The sequence below is a fragment of the Monodelphis domestica genome, chromosome 2 (genome assembly GCF_027887165.1).
Source record: "Monodelphis domestica isolate mMonDom1 chromosome 2, mMonDom1.pri, whole genome shotgun sequence".
Taxonomy (NCBI): domain Eukaryota; kingdom Metazoa; phylum Chordata; class Mammalia; order Didelphimorphia; family Didelphidae; genus Monodelphis; species Monodelphis domestica.
Genome location: NC_077228.1, coordinates 375,355,402 through 375,371,812, shown reverse-complemented (window position 1 = coordinate 375,371,812; position 16,411 = coordinate 375,355,402). Strand labels below are relative to the sequence as shown.

At 35.9% G+C, this 16,411-nt stretch overlaps 1 protein-coding gene and 1 long non-coding RNA gene across 8 annotated transcripts in view; one reads left to right on the top strand and one right to left on the bottom strand.

Annotated features, from left to right (window-relative positions):
• Positions 1-16,411, bottom strand: part of LOC107651471 (uncharacterized) — a 148,809-nt gene that overhangs the window by 75,364 nt on the left and 57,034 nt on the right. The window lies entirely within an intron of this gene.
• Positions 1-16,411, top strand: part of WASF1 (WASP family member 1) — a 130,147-nt gene that overhangs the window by 107,877 nt on the left and 5,859 nt on the right. For 6 of the 7 annotated variants that reach the window (XM_007484430.3, XM_056818668.1, XM_056818666.1 and 3 more), the window contains 4 exons: positions 8,945-9,098; positions 10,085-10,202; positions 12,029-12,201; positions 16,184-16,363. In XM_007484430.3, the coding sequence (XP_007484492.2) occupies positions 8,945-9,098; positions 10,085-10,202; positions 12,029-12,201; positions 16,184-16,363 (625 nt within the window). The remainder of the gene's footprint in view (positions 1-8,944; positions 9,099-10,084; positions 10,203-12,028; positions 12,202-16,183; positions 16,364-16,411) is intronic. The other variant, XM_056818667.1, reaches the window with a different exon arrangement.

Below are 16,411 nucleotides of genomic sequence, written 5' to 3'. Positions count from 1 at the left end.
AGGATGCCCATTATCACCTCTATTATTTGACATCGTACTAGAAACACTAGCAGTAGCAATTAGAGAAGAAAAAGAAATTGAAGGCATCAAAATAGGCAAGGAGGAGACCAAGTTATCACTCTTTGCAGATGACATGATGGTCTACTTAAAGAATCCTAGAGATTCAACCAAAATACTAATTGAAATAATCAACAACTTTAGCAAAGTTGCAGGATACAAAATAAACCCACATAAGTCATCAGCTTTTCTATATATCTCCAACACAGCTCAGCAGCAAAAACTAGAAAGAGAAATCCCATTCAAAATCACCTTAGACAAAATAAAATACCTAGGAATCTACCTCTCGAGAGAAACACAGGAACTATATGAACACAACTACAAAACACTCGCCACACAACTAAAACTAGACTTGAACAATTGGAAAAACATTAACTGCTCATGGGTAGGATGAGCCAATATAATAAAAATGACCACCCTACCCAAACTTATTTATCTATTTAGTGCCATACCCATGGAACTCCCAAAAAATTTCTTTACTGATTTGGAAAAAACCATAATAAAGTTGATTTGGAATAACAAAAGATCAAGGATATCCAGGGAAATAATGAAAAAAATAATGAAAAAAACACTAATGAGGGGGGCCTTGCAGTCCCAGACCTCAAACTATATTACAAAGCAGCAGTCATCAAAACAATTTGGTACTGGCTAAGAGACAGAAAGGAGTATCAGTGGAATAGACTGGGGGCAAGTGACCTCAGCCAGATAGTATATGATAAACCTAAAGATCCCAGGTCTTGGGACAAAAATCCACTATTCGATAAGAACTGCTGGGAAAATTGGAAGACAGTGTGGGAGAGATTAGGAATTGATCAACACCTGACACCCTACACCAAGATAAATTCAAAATGGGTGAAAGACTTAAACATAAAGAAGGAAACCATAAGTAAATTGGGTAAACACAGAATAGTATACATGTCAGACCTTTGGGAAGGGAAAGACTTTAAAACCAAGCAAGACATAGAAAGAGTCACAAAATGTAAAATAAATAATTTCGACTACATCAAATTAAAAGGCTTTTGTACAAACAAAACCAATGTAACTAAAATCAGAAGGAAAACAACAAATTGGGAAAAAATCTTCATAAAAACCTCTGACAAAGGTTTAATTACTCAAATTTATAAAGAGCTAAATCAATTGTACAAAAAATCAAGCCATTCCCCAATTTATAAATGGGAAAGGGACATGGATAGGCAGTTTTCAGATAAAGAAATCAAAACTATTAATAAGCACATGAAGAAGTGCTCCACATCTCTTATAATTAGAGAGATGCAAATCAAAACAACTCTGAGGTATCACCTCACACCTAGGAGATTAGCTAACATGACAGTTATATATATATATAGAAATGCTGATGACTTATGTGAGTTTATTTCGTATCCTGCAACTTTGCTAAAGTTGTTGATTATTTCGATTAGCTTTTTGGTTGAATCTCTAGGATTCTTTAAGTAGACCATCATGTCATCCGCAAAGAGTGATAACTTGGTCTCCTCCTTGCCTATTTTAATGCCTTCAATTTCTTTTTCTTCTCTAATTGCTATTGCTAGTGTTTCTAGTATGATGTCAAATAATAGAGGTGATAATGGGCATCCTAGTTTTACTCCTGATCTTATTGGGAATGCATCTACTTTATCCCCATTGCAGATGATATTAGTTGATGGTTTTAGATATATACTGTTTATTATTTTTAGGAATGACCCTTCTATTCCTGTGCTTTCTAGTGTTTTTACTAGGAATGGATGTTGTATTTTATCAAAGGCTTTTTCTGCGTCTATTAAAATAATCATGTGATTTTTGTTGGTTTGCTTGTTGATGTTGTCAATTATGTGGATGGTTTTCCTAATCTTGAACCAGCCCTGCATCCCTGGTATAAATCCTACTTGATCATGGTGAATGACTCTTTTCTGATCACTTGCTGGAGTCTTTTTGCTAGTATCCTATTTAAGATTTTTGCATCTATTTTCGTTAGGGAGATTGGTCTATAATTTTCTTTCTCTGTTTTTGGCCTGCCTGGCTTTGGGATCAGTACCATGTTTGTGTCATAAAAGGAATTTGGTAGAACTCCCTCTTTGCTTATTATGTCAAATAGTTTGTATAGTATTGGGGTTAGCTGTTCTTTGAATGTTTGATAGAATTCACTGGTGAATCCATCAGGCCCTGGGGATTTTTTCTTAGGAAGTTCTTTGATGGCCTGTTGGATTTCTTTTTCTGATATGGGATTATTTAAGAAATCTATTTCTCCTTCTGTTAGTCTAGCCAATTTATATTTTTGTAAATATTCATCCATATCACTTAGGTTGGTATATTTATTGCCATATAGTTGGGCAAAGTAGTTTTTAATGATTGCCTTAACTTCCTCTTCATTGGAGGTGATGTCCCCCTTTTCATCCTTGATGCTGTTAATTTGCCTTTCTTTTTTCCTTTTTTTAATTAGATTGACCAGTGCTTTGTCTATTTTGTCTGTTTTTTCAAAGTACCAACTTCTAGTCTTCTTTATTAGTGCAATAGTTTTATCACTTTCGATTTTATTAATTTCTCCCTTAATTTTTAGGATCTCTAGTTTGGTTTTCTTCTGGGGGGGGTTTAAATTGTTCGTTCTCAAGTTTTTTGATTTGCATTTCCAATTCATTGATCTCTGCCTCCCTAATTTGTTAATATATGCATTCATGGATATGAATTTTCCTCTAAGTACTGCTTTGGCTGCATCCCATAAGGTTTGAAAGGATGTCTCACCATTGTCATTTTCCTCAATGAAATTATTGTTTCTATGATTTCTTCTCTAACTAACCGATTTTGGAGTATCATATTATTTAATTTCCAATTAATTTTTTATTTGGCTTTCCATGTACCCATACTGATCAATATTTTTATTGCTTTATGATCTGAAAAGGTTGCATTTATTATTTCTGCTTTTCTGCATTTGAGTGCCATGTTTCTGTGATCTAGTGTATGATCGATCTATTTTTGTGAATGTGCCATATGGTGCTGAGAAGAAGGTGTATTCCTTTTTGTCCCAATTTATTTTTCTCCATATGTCTATTAACTCTAACTTTTCTAAGATTTCATTCACTTCTTTTACCTCTTTCTTATTTATTTTTTGGTTTGATTTATCTAAATTTGATAGTGGTTGGTTCAAGTCTTCCACTAATATGGTTTTACTGTCTATTTCCTCCTTCAATTCTCCTACTTTCTCCATTAGAAATTTGGATGCTATACCATTTGGTGCATACATGTTGATTAGTGATATTTCCTCATTGTCTATACTCCCTTTTAACAGAATATATTTACCTTCCCTATCCCTTTTGATCAGGTCTATTTGTGCTTTGGCTTTGTCAGATATCATGATTGCAACTCCTGCCTTCTTTCTTATCAGTTGAGGCCCAAAAGGTCTCACTCCATCCTTTAATTCTAACCTTGTGAGTATCAACCCGCCTCATATGTGTTTCTTGAAGACAACATATGGTAGGGTTTTGGGTTCTAATCCAATCTGCTATTTGTCTATGTTTTATGGGTGAGTTCATCCCATTCACGTTCAAAGTTATGATTGTCACTTGTGGATTCCCTGGCATTTTGATATCTTCCCCTAGCTATGACCTTTCTTCCCTAGCTATATCCTTTTGAACCAGTGATTTACTTTAGGTCAGTCCCCCTAGTTCCCTCCCTTTCTAGCCCCTCCCTTTTAATGCTCCCTTTCCCTACCCCCTCTCCTTCCCTCCCTTTTTATACTCCCTCTCCCCTCTCCCTCCTTAATTTCCCTTTCTTTCATACCCTGTTGGATAAGATAGAATTCAGGATCCCACTGGATCTAGATGTTCTTCCCTCTCAGAATTGATTTCACTGAGAGTAAGGTTTAAGTAATACCACTTCATGCACTCTTCCTCTCCTCATATGAGAGATCTTCCCCTCCCCTTCCCATGTGTATCTTTGTATGGGAAAGATTATTCTATATAGTCCCCCTCCCCCTATTTCTTGAAGTAAATCTTAGTATTGTCGACGCTTCCCCCCTTCCCTTTTCTTTTCTTTGCCCCCCCTTTCCCCAAATCTTCTTGATGCCCCAATCTTTCCCTATGCATGATTCTTCTAACTACTCTTATGGTGCATACAATTTTTGAGAGTTATACAATACATTTTGCCCATATATTAATAAACATAATTTGATATAAATGTAGTCCTTATAGAAGAGAGTTTGACTTAAACAAAAAGATATGATTTATCTCCTTTTCCCTTTCTTTCATATTTACCTTTTCATGTTTCTCTTGCTTTCTGTGCTTGGATATCAAATTTTCCACTAAGTTTTGGTCTTTTCTTAGCAAATGCTTGGAAATCTTCTATTTTGTTGAATGCCCATACTTGCGCCTGGAAGTATATAGTCAGTTTTGCTGGGTAGTTGATTCTTGTTTGGAGACCGAGCTCTTTTGCCTTTCTAAATATCGTGTTCCATGCTTTGTGGTCTCTCAGTGTGTTAGCTGCTAAGTCCTGTGTGATCCTTATGGGAGCCCCCCTATATCTGAAGCTCCTCTTCTTGGCTTCTTGTAGGATTTTCTCCTTTTCTTGGAAGCTCTTGAATTTGGCAATTACATTCCTGGGGGTTGTCTTTTGGGGATTCTGTATATAGGGTGTTCTATGAACCCTTTCTATTTCTATTTTGCCCCCTTGCTCCAGAACATGTGGGCAATTTTCTTCTATAATCTCCTGTAGTATAGCATTGAGGTTTTTGTTTATCTCTGTTTTTTTGGGGCAGACCAATAATTCTCACGTTGTCTCTTCTTCCTCTGTTTTCCAGGTCTGTGACCTTTTCAGTGAGATAGTTTGTGTTTTCTTCTAATTCATTAATTTGTTGGCTTTGCTTTATTAATTCTTGCTGTTTTGCAAGCTCACTGTCTTCCAGTTGCTTAATTCCGGTTGTTAGGGACTTGTTTTGCTTTTCAGCTTTGTCTGCCCTTCTATTAGATGCTTCCAGCTCTTTCTCCTGTCATGAATTCTTTTCTATCAGACTGCTGATCTCTTTCTCCCATTTTTCTTTCCAGAATGTTTCCATCTTGTGGGTAACCCAATTTGAGTTCTTCCAGAGCTTGTGGATAATTTCCATTTTGGGAGGCGTGTTTTGATTTTATTTGGATTTCATCCTCTTTCTCTTCTTTTCCTTGGGTACTCCGGCCATAAAAGTTTTCAATAGTCACCTTTTTCTCTTTCTTCCTGGAGGCTTGATTTTGGGCCATGTGAGCCATCCCTTTGGTGGTTTTATTCCTCTTTCCTTTTTGGTCTGGGGTCTGGGTGATATGGGCGTGTTTTCTGTGAATTTAGGTTGCCTCAGACTAGTTCTTCCCAGACTCCAAGGTTTCTTAGAGCGCAGGCCCCTGTGCTCAGCGTGGCCGCCCCTTTCCTCCATGCGGCCTCCCCTTTGCTCTGCGAAACCTCTCCTGTGTTCAGCATGGCCACCTTTTTGCTCAGCGCAACCACCCCTGTGTTCAGCGCAGGCGCCCCTTTGCTCAGCGCAGGATTCTCCCATGAAACCTCCCTGAGAGGTCGTTTCCTTGCAGCCTTTAGATCCCAGGGACCCTGGTGTGCCCCCCAGACAGAGATTTTCCTCACTCACTCGCTGTCCCAGTGACTGCTCTGATATCTTACTCTGGTTTGTTGTGGGGGGGGTTCGGGGGGGAAGGGAGGCCCAGTTCACGTTTTTGTGCTAGCTTTTCCTCCTCCTTATAGTGTGGAAATGTTCAAGCCCCACGTACCTTCATTTCTTTGGGGTACTGGAGAGTCCCTCTGTTCTTCCAAAGGTGATTTTTATGCTCTTTTGAGGTAGTCTATTTTGTTCAGTGCCGGGGAGAGGAAGCGATTCACGTCTAGATTGCAGCCATGTTAACCCAGAAGTCCCTTAGCTATATTTTCACAGAGGCAACCTAAAATGTATTTTTAAAACATCTTAAGAATTTTAACAATAAATATATATAGTATAAAGCAAAGTCACTATTGATAACTACTCTTATATAATAATGATAAATGTGTATTAGACTTTCCAGTTCTGGCAGATGGTATGAGTTTCTACATTTGAAACTATAAGTGCAAGTATGTCAATTTTAGATATACATAGGTAGAAATTTTTATAGTTCTTTTGTTAGAAATATTAACACACATTTATTCCTTTCTCCTATTAATGATACATAATATAGTCCTGACAAATGTAGCAAGTCATCACCATGTGATGGAGATTACATAGATAGCTTTCTTAGAAAATATGTGGTATTGTGGACAAGAGGGAGACTAAAAGCTGATTTTGCAGCAGTTATTTCTGATAAAGGTCTGATATTCAAGAGATAGAGGCAGCTGACTTCCTTAAAAGCATTGGAAATACAAAAGCAGAGAAGTTGAAGACAATAAAGATTGAGAAAAGGCCATTGGATTTAGCACTGGTCACTTTGGGAAAAGCAGCTTCAGTGGAATAAGGTCAGAAGCCACTGGAATGCCAAAGAAGCCCAAAAGAAGAAAATGACAATTGTTAGAGAAGCTGTTGGAAGTCAGGCACATAAATGAGCTAATTAATTAATGTCTAGTAATCCCTTACTTTGTGCTATCAACTGTGCTAAGCACTGGGGATATAGATATGTCAAGAATATAATATCTTCCCTCAAGGAGCTTACGTTTTAATGAGAAAAGACAACACATGAAGGGAGAGAGTACTAGAGCTGTGGCATGGTTTGGAAATGGCCTTATGAGTCTAATTCAGAGCAAAATAAAGCAGATTCTCACTTATCAGAGCTTGGAGTCTCAAGGGCAGCTTTCAGGATCCGGTGAAAGGAAAGTGAGGAAGATGATCTAGTATGGGTGGCATGGTTTGGAAGAAGCCATTGATGAAGCTATAAATTGGTCCAGCCCTCCCTTAGTTATTTAATGTGACTTTTACTTAATGAAAACCACTACTAGGCAAGTTCAGAGGGATGTTCAGGTAAGCAGAACAACTTTGAATTAATGTTTTAAGCATAAATGCATACATATATCTGTATTTAAAAAAGATTCACAATTTCACATTCATACCTCTTTCATTTGTTTTTATAAGGAAAAATGTTAATTTCTCTCAATGTTTTTCAACTTTACAATAACAAAATTTGCAAATAAGTTTGCAATAACAAAAAATCAATGCCCCCCAAATGTATACTTTTTGTTTTATGTATGCATTTATCTCATTTATCATTTTAATATAATCAAAATTCTGAAAGGGACTGGTATTTGAAAAGGGAAATCAGATCACTTTATGGGTTCTTAATAAATATTTGTTCGTCAAGTTTACAATTACAAAAAGTTGAAATTACACCTCCAAAAGGCATCCTTTTTGCTTTGCTATGTACATAATTTATTTCATTCATCATGTGAATATATTAAAAACTCTGGAAATGACTCATGTTTGGGAAGAGGAATCAGACCACCTTATAGGTGCTTAATAAATATTTGTTGAACTAAATCATCATGTTTAAAAATATTTACAAGTATAGCACTAAATGAAATGCATGCATTTTGTGGGCCATGCTGATTTGTAAAGTTCCATTACATTATATTATAAAAAAGGTAACTATTTGTTTTCATTGGAATTTAATGAATAAAAATTGCTTAAACATTCAAAAAACGCAGTAATTTTAAAAGAAAACATTTTTCAGATTAACTATGATCAACTATACTTTCCAAGTTACAGACCTAGCAATTTTTTAATGTGGAAACTTTAATATAAAGGGAATAAGGGAACATCTTTTCATTGCCCCTATGTCTACTACATCCATTTTTCCCTCTAAGGAAAATGGCATGCATATATATATTTTGTTTTGTTTGTTATCACTTGCTAGTCACTAGATGAATTTTTTATCAGGACTTGCCTGTTCTTTTGTGTTCCTTCTTATTTGGGCATTTTGTAGTACTCAACTAGATGGTATAATTCCAGTTAACCAACAAATATTTATTAAGCACTCATTATATATAAATATGCAGCTAGATGGCTAGGGTTAGAGCTCCAGGCCTAGAGTCAAAAAGACCTGAGTTCAGATATGACCTAAGATACTAATTCTGGGTGAGTGCTTAATTGTTTGCCTTTAGTTTCCATATCTGTAAAATGAGCTGGAAAAGAAAATCAGAAACAACACCATTATCTTTGCCAAGAAAACCCCAAATGGGGCCACAAAGAGTCAGGCATGACTGAAAAATGACAAAACAACAACTACATGTATACTGTGAGTGATAGGAATAAGAAAACATGGTCTCTGTTTTCAAAGAGCTTGTTTATATTCATATAATATGTGTATTTGTATATTTGTATAAACATGTTTTTGCATCTTATGCCAGAAAACAACTCTTGTTGTACCAAATTTATTTATAGTATCACGTTTCATAATAACGATGTCATTACCATTCCTACAAATGGACCCTTATCCAAGCTTAAGATAGTTTCATGAAAGTGACCTTTTTTGTATATTTAGTTAATTTAAAATAACAATCCAACTATGAAAGGGATACTTGAATAGAACTCAAGAGAATAATAAAGATATTCAACTAATTGCTTTTGTTGTGAAGGGGAGTTGAACAAAATATCTAGAGTGACACCAATGACTTAAATCAGAACAAGATTAGATGGGGGGCGTAGGGGTGTGGAACAATAGATGAAATTTTAAAGAATAAGAAATCATTGAACAAGAGAAGAAAAGACAGGTTTGGTCCTTATCAATTAGAAAACTAAGTTATAAGGATGATTTCTGATAGTAATTAAACTTTAAAACAATACAAGAAGCTTACCGAACTACACTGCCCAGAAAGCAAATATGGGTGTGTTAAAAATGTATTTAGTTATTGTTATAAAATAAAATAAAGTTTTTGATCATCCTCCAATTCTGTCTTTCTATTCCAGTGTCATTACAAGATATCACCATGAGAAAAGCTTTCCGGAGTTCTACAACCCAAGATCAACAGCTGTTTGACCGAAAGACTTTGCCAATTCCATTACAAGAAACTTACAATGTTTGTGAACAGCCTCCACCTCTCAACATACTCACTCCTTACAGGTAAGTGGCAATATGAAGGAGACCTGTTACTAAATAAGCTTCATCAAATTTACTCCCACCACAAGAGCAATTAATATCAACTTAAATTTATTCGTAGAAACTTTCTTCATAAAATTCCTTCAATGATCCCTTTAGAAAGGTTTCTCACTTCCTTTCCTTAGTACCCAAGTACTTCAGTAGACCAGAATTATTATGTATGTGAACTATAGTCATGGTGGTTACTAAGAAAAAAACAAAGACAAATTTACCCTTGATGAGAAGGTATTAACCTTTCTTTCTTTTTTTTTTTTCATTTAAAATTTGGTGTTTTTTCACCTCTGGAATACCACTGAAAATATTTTCATATGACACATTGAGTGATTATTTGTTCCAAATATTGTTTTTCTCTTAAGCCAAATTATATCCAGAATTACTAAAAACTGGGTATTTAAATCTGAACATTAGAAAATGTTCCTGTTTAGCTGACTTGTAGAAACCAGATTTCTTTATTTAGAGGAAAGATTAACGAAATTTAGAATACTGGAATAGAATATCCTAAAGTTCTTGATTTCAGAAGACGTTGTCATCCTGTATGAAAAAAAAATCATCTTTGTACTATTTGAAAATCCCAATTGTCCCATTTATAAGAAATATTTAGTATGGGGAAATAAGTCTTAATTGTCCATGTTTAATTGAATATTTATAGTAAACAATATTGATTAAGCTTTAAAATACCTTTCCTATTTCCACTGTTTTTCCGGTGTATTGGATGTTTTAGAGTGTCTGATTTAGTATTGCCTTGTACTAAAGCAATCATTTCCCTTATTTCATGTTTGGTTTATTTGAAAAATAAAACAATAGTTTTATCTATATAATAGTTTATCTGTATAAATTGGTTGAATTTAGTATAATTGTTCAATAATTTTCTTTCTCCTTGCTTCTTAGTGTTATGTTATGATTATACTCTGTTTTCTAAAATGTGCTTTATCTGAATTATTCTACTTCAGAGATGATGGTAAAGAAGGTTTGAAGTTTTATACCAATCCTTCATATTTCTTTGATCTATGGAAAGAAAAAATGATACAAGACACCGAAGACAAAAGGAAGGAAAAGAGAAAGCAGAAGGTATTTTATTTCCAACAGAGTTTTAAAAATCAGCTCTTTTTACCTTATTCTGGGTTTTTTTTTATGCCCATATGAAATACCATTCTCTTTAACATTTTAAGCTAATAATATAGGCAAATATGATCTTTTCAACTACATAGGGGATATTAAAGAATGCAAATGAGTCTTTTAAAACACCTTTTTTTTTTCCTTTCTGAAAAGTGACAGACACATTGGAAAGTGGCAATTGGGGGCTCCTGTTCCAATATGGTAACAATAGCAAACCAATAATACAAATTTAGCATATAAGACAAATAAGACAAGTTTTCTATATCATTTAAGAGTCATCTACACTCTGTAATTCTAAATTCTATTAAGAGATTAGGGTACTTTTGAGATTCTCCTTTTTTGTCCATGAAGTATAGGTTAGTAAGACTAAAAAAAAATGGAAAAATTTAACAAAGGAAATTTTGGTAAATCATAGAATAACAAGAATGCCTTGATTTATTAAGATTTAAGGATGAGGTATTCTCATTAATTTATTGAATTTTCTGGATTGTCTAAGTAGCTCTTTTTATTTGAGTCTATACTGAGAATCTCACATATATAAATAGTCCCATCTTAATAAGCAGGGACATAACTGAATCTTTCTTTGATGATTGAGAATCTTGTCTCAGTCTTTGTACAGTTGAAGATGATGAATAGTCAAGACCAGAACAGAGTTCTTGGACTCATTAAGAAGGCCAGGCAAGAGTAGGGATAGGGCAGAGAGGTTTTTTAGTTTTATTTTAACTAAACCTCTGATATAAATCTTCTTTACTGACATTTGCTTTTTTCTGATAAAAGCTGGATTAGAAGAGCAAATTACTAATGTTAAAACAAAAGAAAGTTGAATGAAAATAATTATTAATTAAAGCTTCTGGCTGTGTGGATTCTCTTCAATTCTTTTTCCACAAATATAGAAAATATAGAGAGTAGAAGGAATCAATGCCAACCTGAGGCAAAATTATGAACAGGAACTTTGTTTCTGTTGCTTTTCTCCCTGCCCTTTAATCTTTTCTCTGCTCCCATTGTCTTCAAAGTATTATCTAACTCCTTCTTTCCAGTGGGGTCAGATAGTACCTTGTGATCCTTCCCCTGTGTCACAGTTTCTCAAGTAAGGTGCAGGTATCTTTTTAGGGTACCTGAGACCTTTTCAGGGGTGCTGCAGGATCAAAACTGTTTTCATAAATTTCCTTAGATGTTTTAATTCCTAATGTAGAAAATATCAATAGATAAAACTCACAGAAACAAAAGATCTTTGAAGAGTCCATAATAATTTTTAAGACTACAAAGGGGTCCAGAAACCAAAAACTTTATGAGAAATGCTGTGCTCTGAAATTTTACTTGTTCTGTATTTGGTTTTCAGAAGGCCTTGTTCTGCAATGAATTTGTCACATCAACTAATTCTTCTTAATATGTTTAGATACTTGCTTGTCCTCCTCAACAGATTACATGTACATGTCTATTTAAGAAGGAAATGAAGGGGCACTTCTAAGAGTAGAAATTCCAGGCACTATAACCAGCTGATGGGGAAATAGTTTTCATTTAGTAGAATCAAAAACAAAGGCTCATTGTGTTTGTATGAGGGAAACAAAGTCACATTCTGGCTTAAATATGACAGGAATCTGGGGGTTACAAATCAGATAGTCAAGAATGAGCTCAGCAAGTTAGCTATAACATCTAAGAGGGTTCCTAGATATTACAATTTTCAATGGGATTTTGAACATTTTCTTTTGATTTGTTATGACCTCTTGTAAATTTCTGTTCTTTTTGCTTTTGGCTTTGTTTCCTTACTTCTGTTATAGCAGAAGAATCTAGATCGACCTCTCGAACCAGAAAAAGTGCCAAGGGCACCCCATGACCGGAGGAGAGAATGGCAAAAGTTAGCCCAAGGACCCGAGCTTGCAGAAGATGATGTGAACCCCTTACATAAGCCAAGTGAAGTTGCTAATGGCCCAGCCTCTCAGTTTGAACCAAGGTTCCTTATATTTTTTAGGTGTTACCTTATAAGTCTTCTTACGCAAATATGAGTATAAAAGTAGTAATTCTAAGTATGAGCCAGCAAACATTTAATAAGTACCTACTGTATGCCTGACACTGTGCTGAGGACTCTGGATACAAAGATAAAAGACAATCCCTCTTCTCAAGGAGCTCACAGTTTAATGGGCAGGTGGGAGGGATAACATGCAAGAAACTATATGCAAGCAAAATATATACAGATAAACTTATAGGAAATAATCTTAAAGGGAAAACATTAGTATAAAGAAAGATTAGGAAAGATGTCCCATAGAAGACAAGATTTTAGCTGAGATTTGAAGGATTCTAAGAGGAGGAGGAGAGAGGTATCTCTTAGAGTTTGACCCTCTTTAAAAAATCTTGGGGGGGATTACAGAGACATGAGCTCCTAGAGAGCAGGGAGTTTATTTTTAACCTATCTTTGTATCTCCAGCACTTAGAACAGTCCCATCCTATTAAAACATAGGCTCTTAATAAATGTTAGGTGACTGACTGACTGCTGTAGTGAGCACAGGGATGGATACAGGACCCTGGCCAATGGGTAGCCTGAGGAGACCCTGTTTCATATTCTATGCTAATAATTCCTAAATTTATATATCCAAACTTAGTCTTTCTGTGAATTCCAGTCACACATCACCAACAAATGCCTAATGGACATTTCTAAATGGATGTCCCAGAGGCATCTCAAACTCAGATTGTCTTTAAAAAAAAACCAACCTCATCTTTTCCCCAAAACTTAGCTTTTTTTCAGAATTTTCTATTCCTCTTAAATGTACCACTACCAGTCTAGTGACCATGTTCAGAACCTTGTACATCCTCAACTCCTCATTCTCACTCAGCTATTATAGTCAAGCAGTTGCCAAATTTTGTCCTTTTTAAACCTCCACAGTATCTCATGTATATTGCCTTCTCTCCACTCTTATCCCTATCTCCTGGACCACAGCAATAGCTTTCTAATTAGCCCCCCCAGCCCCAGGGCTTCTCCCCATTCTAATCCATCCTCTGCCCTGTTTCCAAAGTGCTGTTTCTAAAGAGTAAGTCTATTTCAACCTCCCCTTTCTCCCCAAATTCCCCAGCATCACTGTTAGGCCTCTAGCATTAAATATAAACTCCTTTGTTTGAGATTTAAACTTTTTAAGATCTGGCCCCTATCTAGTCTTTTACAAATTACTCTCCTCCCCGTGCTTCATGGTCAAGCCATATTGGCCTCCTTGTTGTTTCTCACACACATTGTTCCATCTTCTTTTTCTAAGCTTAGATTCCCCCTTTTCCCTTCCCATGCTTGGAAGATTTTCTCACCTCACCCTTGCCACCTCCCAGAGAGTCACTTCAAGCCTTAGTTCATTTGCCACCTTCTACAGAAAGAGAATTGTTAGTACCTTCCCCTCATGTAACTCTTTGGCAGAAACAAAATCCATGAACTCCTTTTCAGAATATTATTAAATGGGAGCAGCAGCTAGGTAGCACAGTGGCTAGAGCTCCAGGTCTGGAGTCAGGAAGACCTGGATTCAAATTTGGTCTCAGACACATCCTAACTGTATGACCCTGAGCAAGTCACTTAACCCTCATTGCCTAGTTTTACTATTTTTCTTCCTTGGAACCAGTACATAGTGTTGATTCTAAGATGGAAGATAAAGGTTTAAAAAGACAAAGAAGAATTGATTCTGAAACAGAAGGTATAGATTGAAAAAATAATAATTTTTAAATGCAGAAAGTAGACTATATTTGTTACTATACAGTTATTGAGATATATATTTTTTTAATGTTCACAGATCCCAGTTAAGAATTCTGGGTTTAGTGAAAGGAAAGCTGAAAAAATTTAACATTGAGGGAGATATTGGTATACTTGAAGAAAGCACCTTCTGTCATGGAATGAAGCAGACTGCAAGGGGCTGAGAAAAAAAGTAGGATGTGAAAAAGTGAAAGCAACAAGTATAGATTCTTCTAAGAGTTTAGCTACAAAAAAAAAAAGAATGAATAATAGCTTGAGGAAATAGTTAAGAAAAGTTTATTTTTAAAATGGAGAAAAGAGGCAGATGGTACAGGGAAGGAACACTGGTTCTGGGATCAGAAGATCTGGATGAAAATCCTACCTCTTACACTACCAGTGTGACTTTGGGCAAGTCACTTTGCCTCTTTAGGGCTCAGTTTTCTCATCTTTAAAATGAAGAGGTTGGACTAGATAATTTCTGAAATCCCGTACAGCTCTATATCTTTTTTCTGCAATCTTATCTCCTGATCATATTTGTAGGCCATGGGGAAAGAAGTAATGAATACTGAGAAACCAAAGATGAGTAAAAGAAAGGGAATAATAGAGGAGGCAAGATCCCAAAGTAGATGGGAAGGCATAAAAACATTCATTAAAGGCAGATGTTCATTTTCTCCTTGGAAAGCAGCAAACATTACAAACACAGAGGCATCCTACAGGCCAGTTGAGGGACATTCTGATATGGCATCAGTATTATTCCCCCTTTACATATAAAAAACTGAGACCCTGAGAAGCTTTTAAGTGATACGGCTATAGGTTTTGCCCAGGTTTCAAGCATAGGAGATTGGGAGAATAGTGACACCATCAATAAAATGATGGAAGCAGAAGGTAAAAGAAATTTAGAAGAAAAATTGACACATCTGGTTTGGGATATGTTGCATTTGAGGTGCTCTGGGATTCTTAGAATTGTCCTATCAGCAGCCAGAGGTTTGGTTCTAGAGCTCAGATGAGAAGACCTAGAAATACTGTAATTATTGACTTTATTAAGATTATCAGAGGACAAAATGGAGAGGGAGAGAGAAGAAAAGAGGGTCAAGGACAAAACCCAAGAAAATTCTTACCTGAAGGGGTAGGGAAGAACAACTAGAGAAGGAAACAGACCAATGATAAAAAGAGGCAGGAAGAGGTTAGTAGGAATGTCTCCCAGTTTAAAGCTTGAAAGAATATTCAGTAGGAGGGAGTAATCAACAGTGTCAAAAGTTGCAGAAAAATCAAAGAGGATGATTTTTAAAAGCCCATTTGGGGATCATTAAAGATCTTTGAGATAGGGATTTCAGTATAGTGTTGGTGGCAAAAGCCAGATTAAAAGAGTTAAAGAGTAAATTATAAAGCAGTGGAAGCAGCAAACATAGATGACTTTTTCTAAGCTAATAATGTGAAGGGGAGAGGAGAGACAGAGTGATAACTAGATGGGGTAAAAGGATCAAGGCTGAAAAGGCTTTTTAGGATTTAGGAGACCTGAGAATGTTTGTAGGCAAGCATGCATGTTAAAGCTTGCATGTCTAAAAACTAAAAGGGACCTAAATGACCCTCTAGTGCTCACCTCTTATTTTTTAGATGGGGAAACTGAGACCCAGTTTTGTCTGAGTTCACACAATAGTAAATAGTTGAGTTGTGATCTGAATCTCGGTTCTCTTACTGCAAACCTGGAGCTTTGTTGCATTACAGTGGTCCTAGTAGAATTGCACAAAGCTCCGAAAGCCTCCCATACCTCCTATCTTTGATCATAGACAATTAGAAGGGGAAGAGAACTGCTTGAACTAGAATAATTACATTGGTATTGAATGGCTAACAGAAAGGAAAGAGACACAGATGTATTGTGATGATCATCATAATGACCTGGAGCAAAGAAGAGCAAAGACCATCACAGACTGTCTTATCTTTCTTTGTATCCCCAGCCCTGAGCACAGGGTCAGGCACATAGTGGGTGCTGAATAAATGTTTAACTGGTTGTTTCATGTGTTCACTTTAAGAAGGCAGGGAAGTTTGTAATGCGCATAATATTCCTTGCAGTATGAAATGCTATGAAAAAGTCTCTTGAGATATCCTATATATTAGAATGGTTTCCAACAAAATTGTTTTTTTTTTAAGTTTTGTCACTAAGAAAGAATAACTCATTTCCCAATGATGCTGCAAAAATGAGATACTAACGTACTAAATATTTTCTGTTCTTTAGACCTCAGGCATATGCGGATCATATGGATGCCTCTTATTCACTTTCTGCATTACCCTTTAGTCAGATGAGTGAACTTCTAAACAGAGCTGAGGAAAGGGTCTTAGTGAGACCACATGAGCCACCCCCACCTCCTCCAATGCATGCAGCAGGAGATGGAAAACCTGCACCTACTTGTATCAGGTAACAGAATTAAGTACATGGGTAATTATTTCCCTTCAGAAGAGCTGC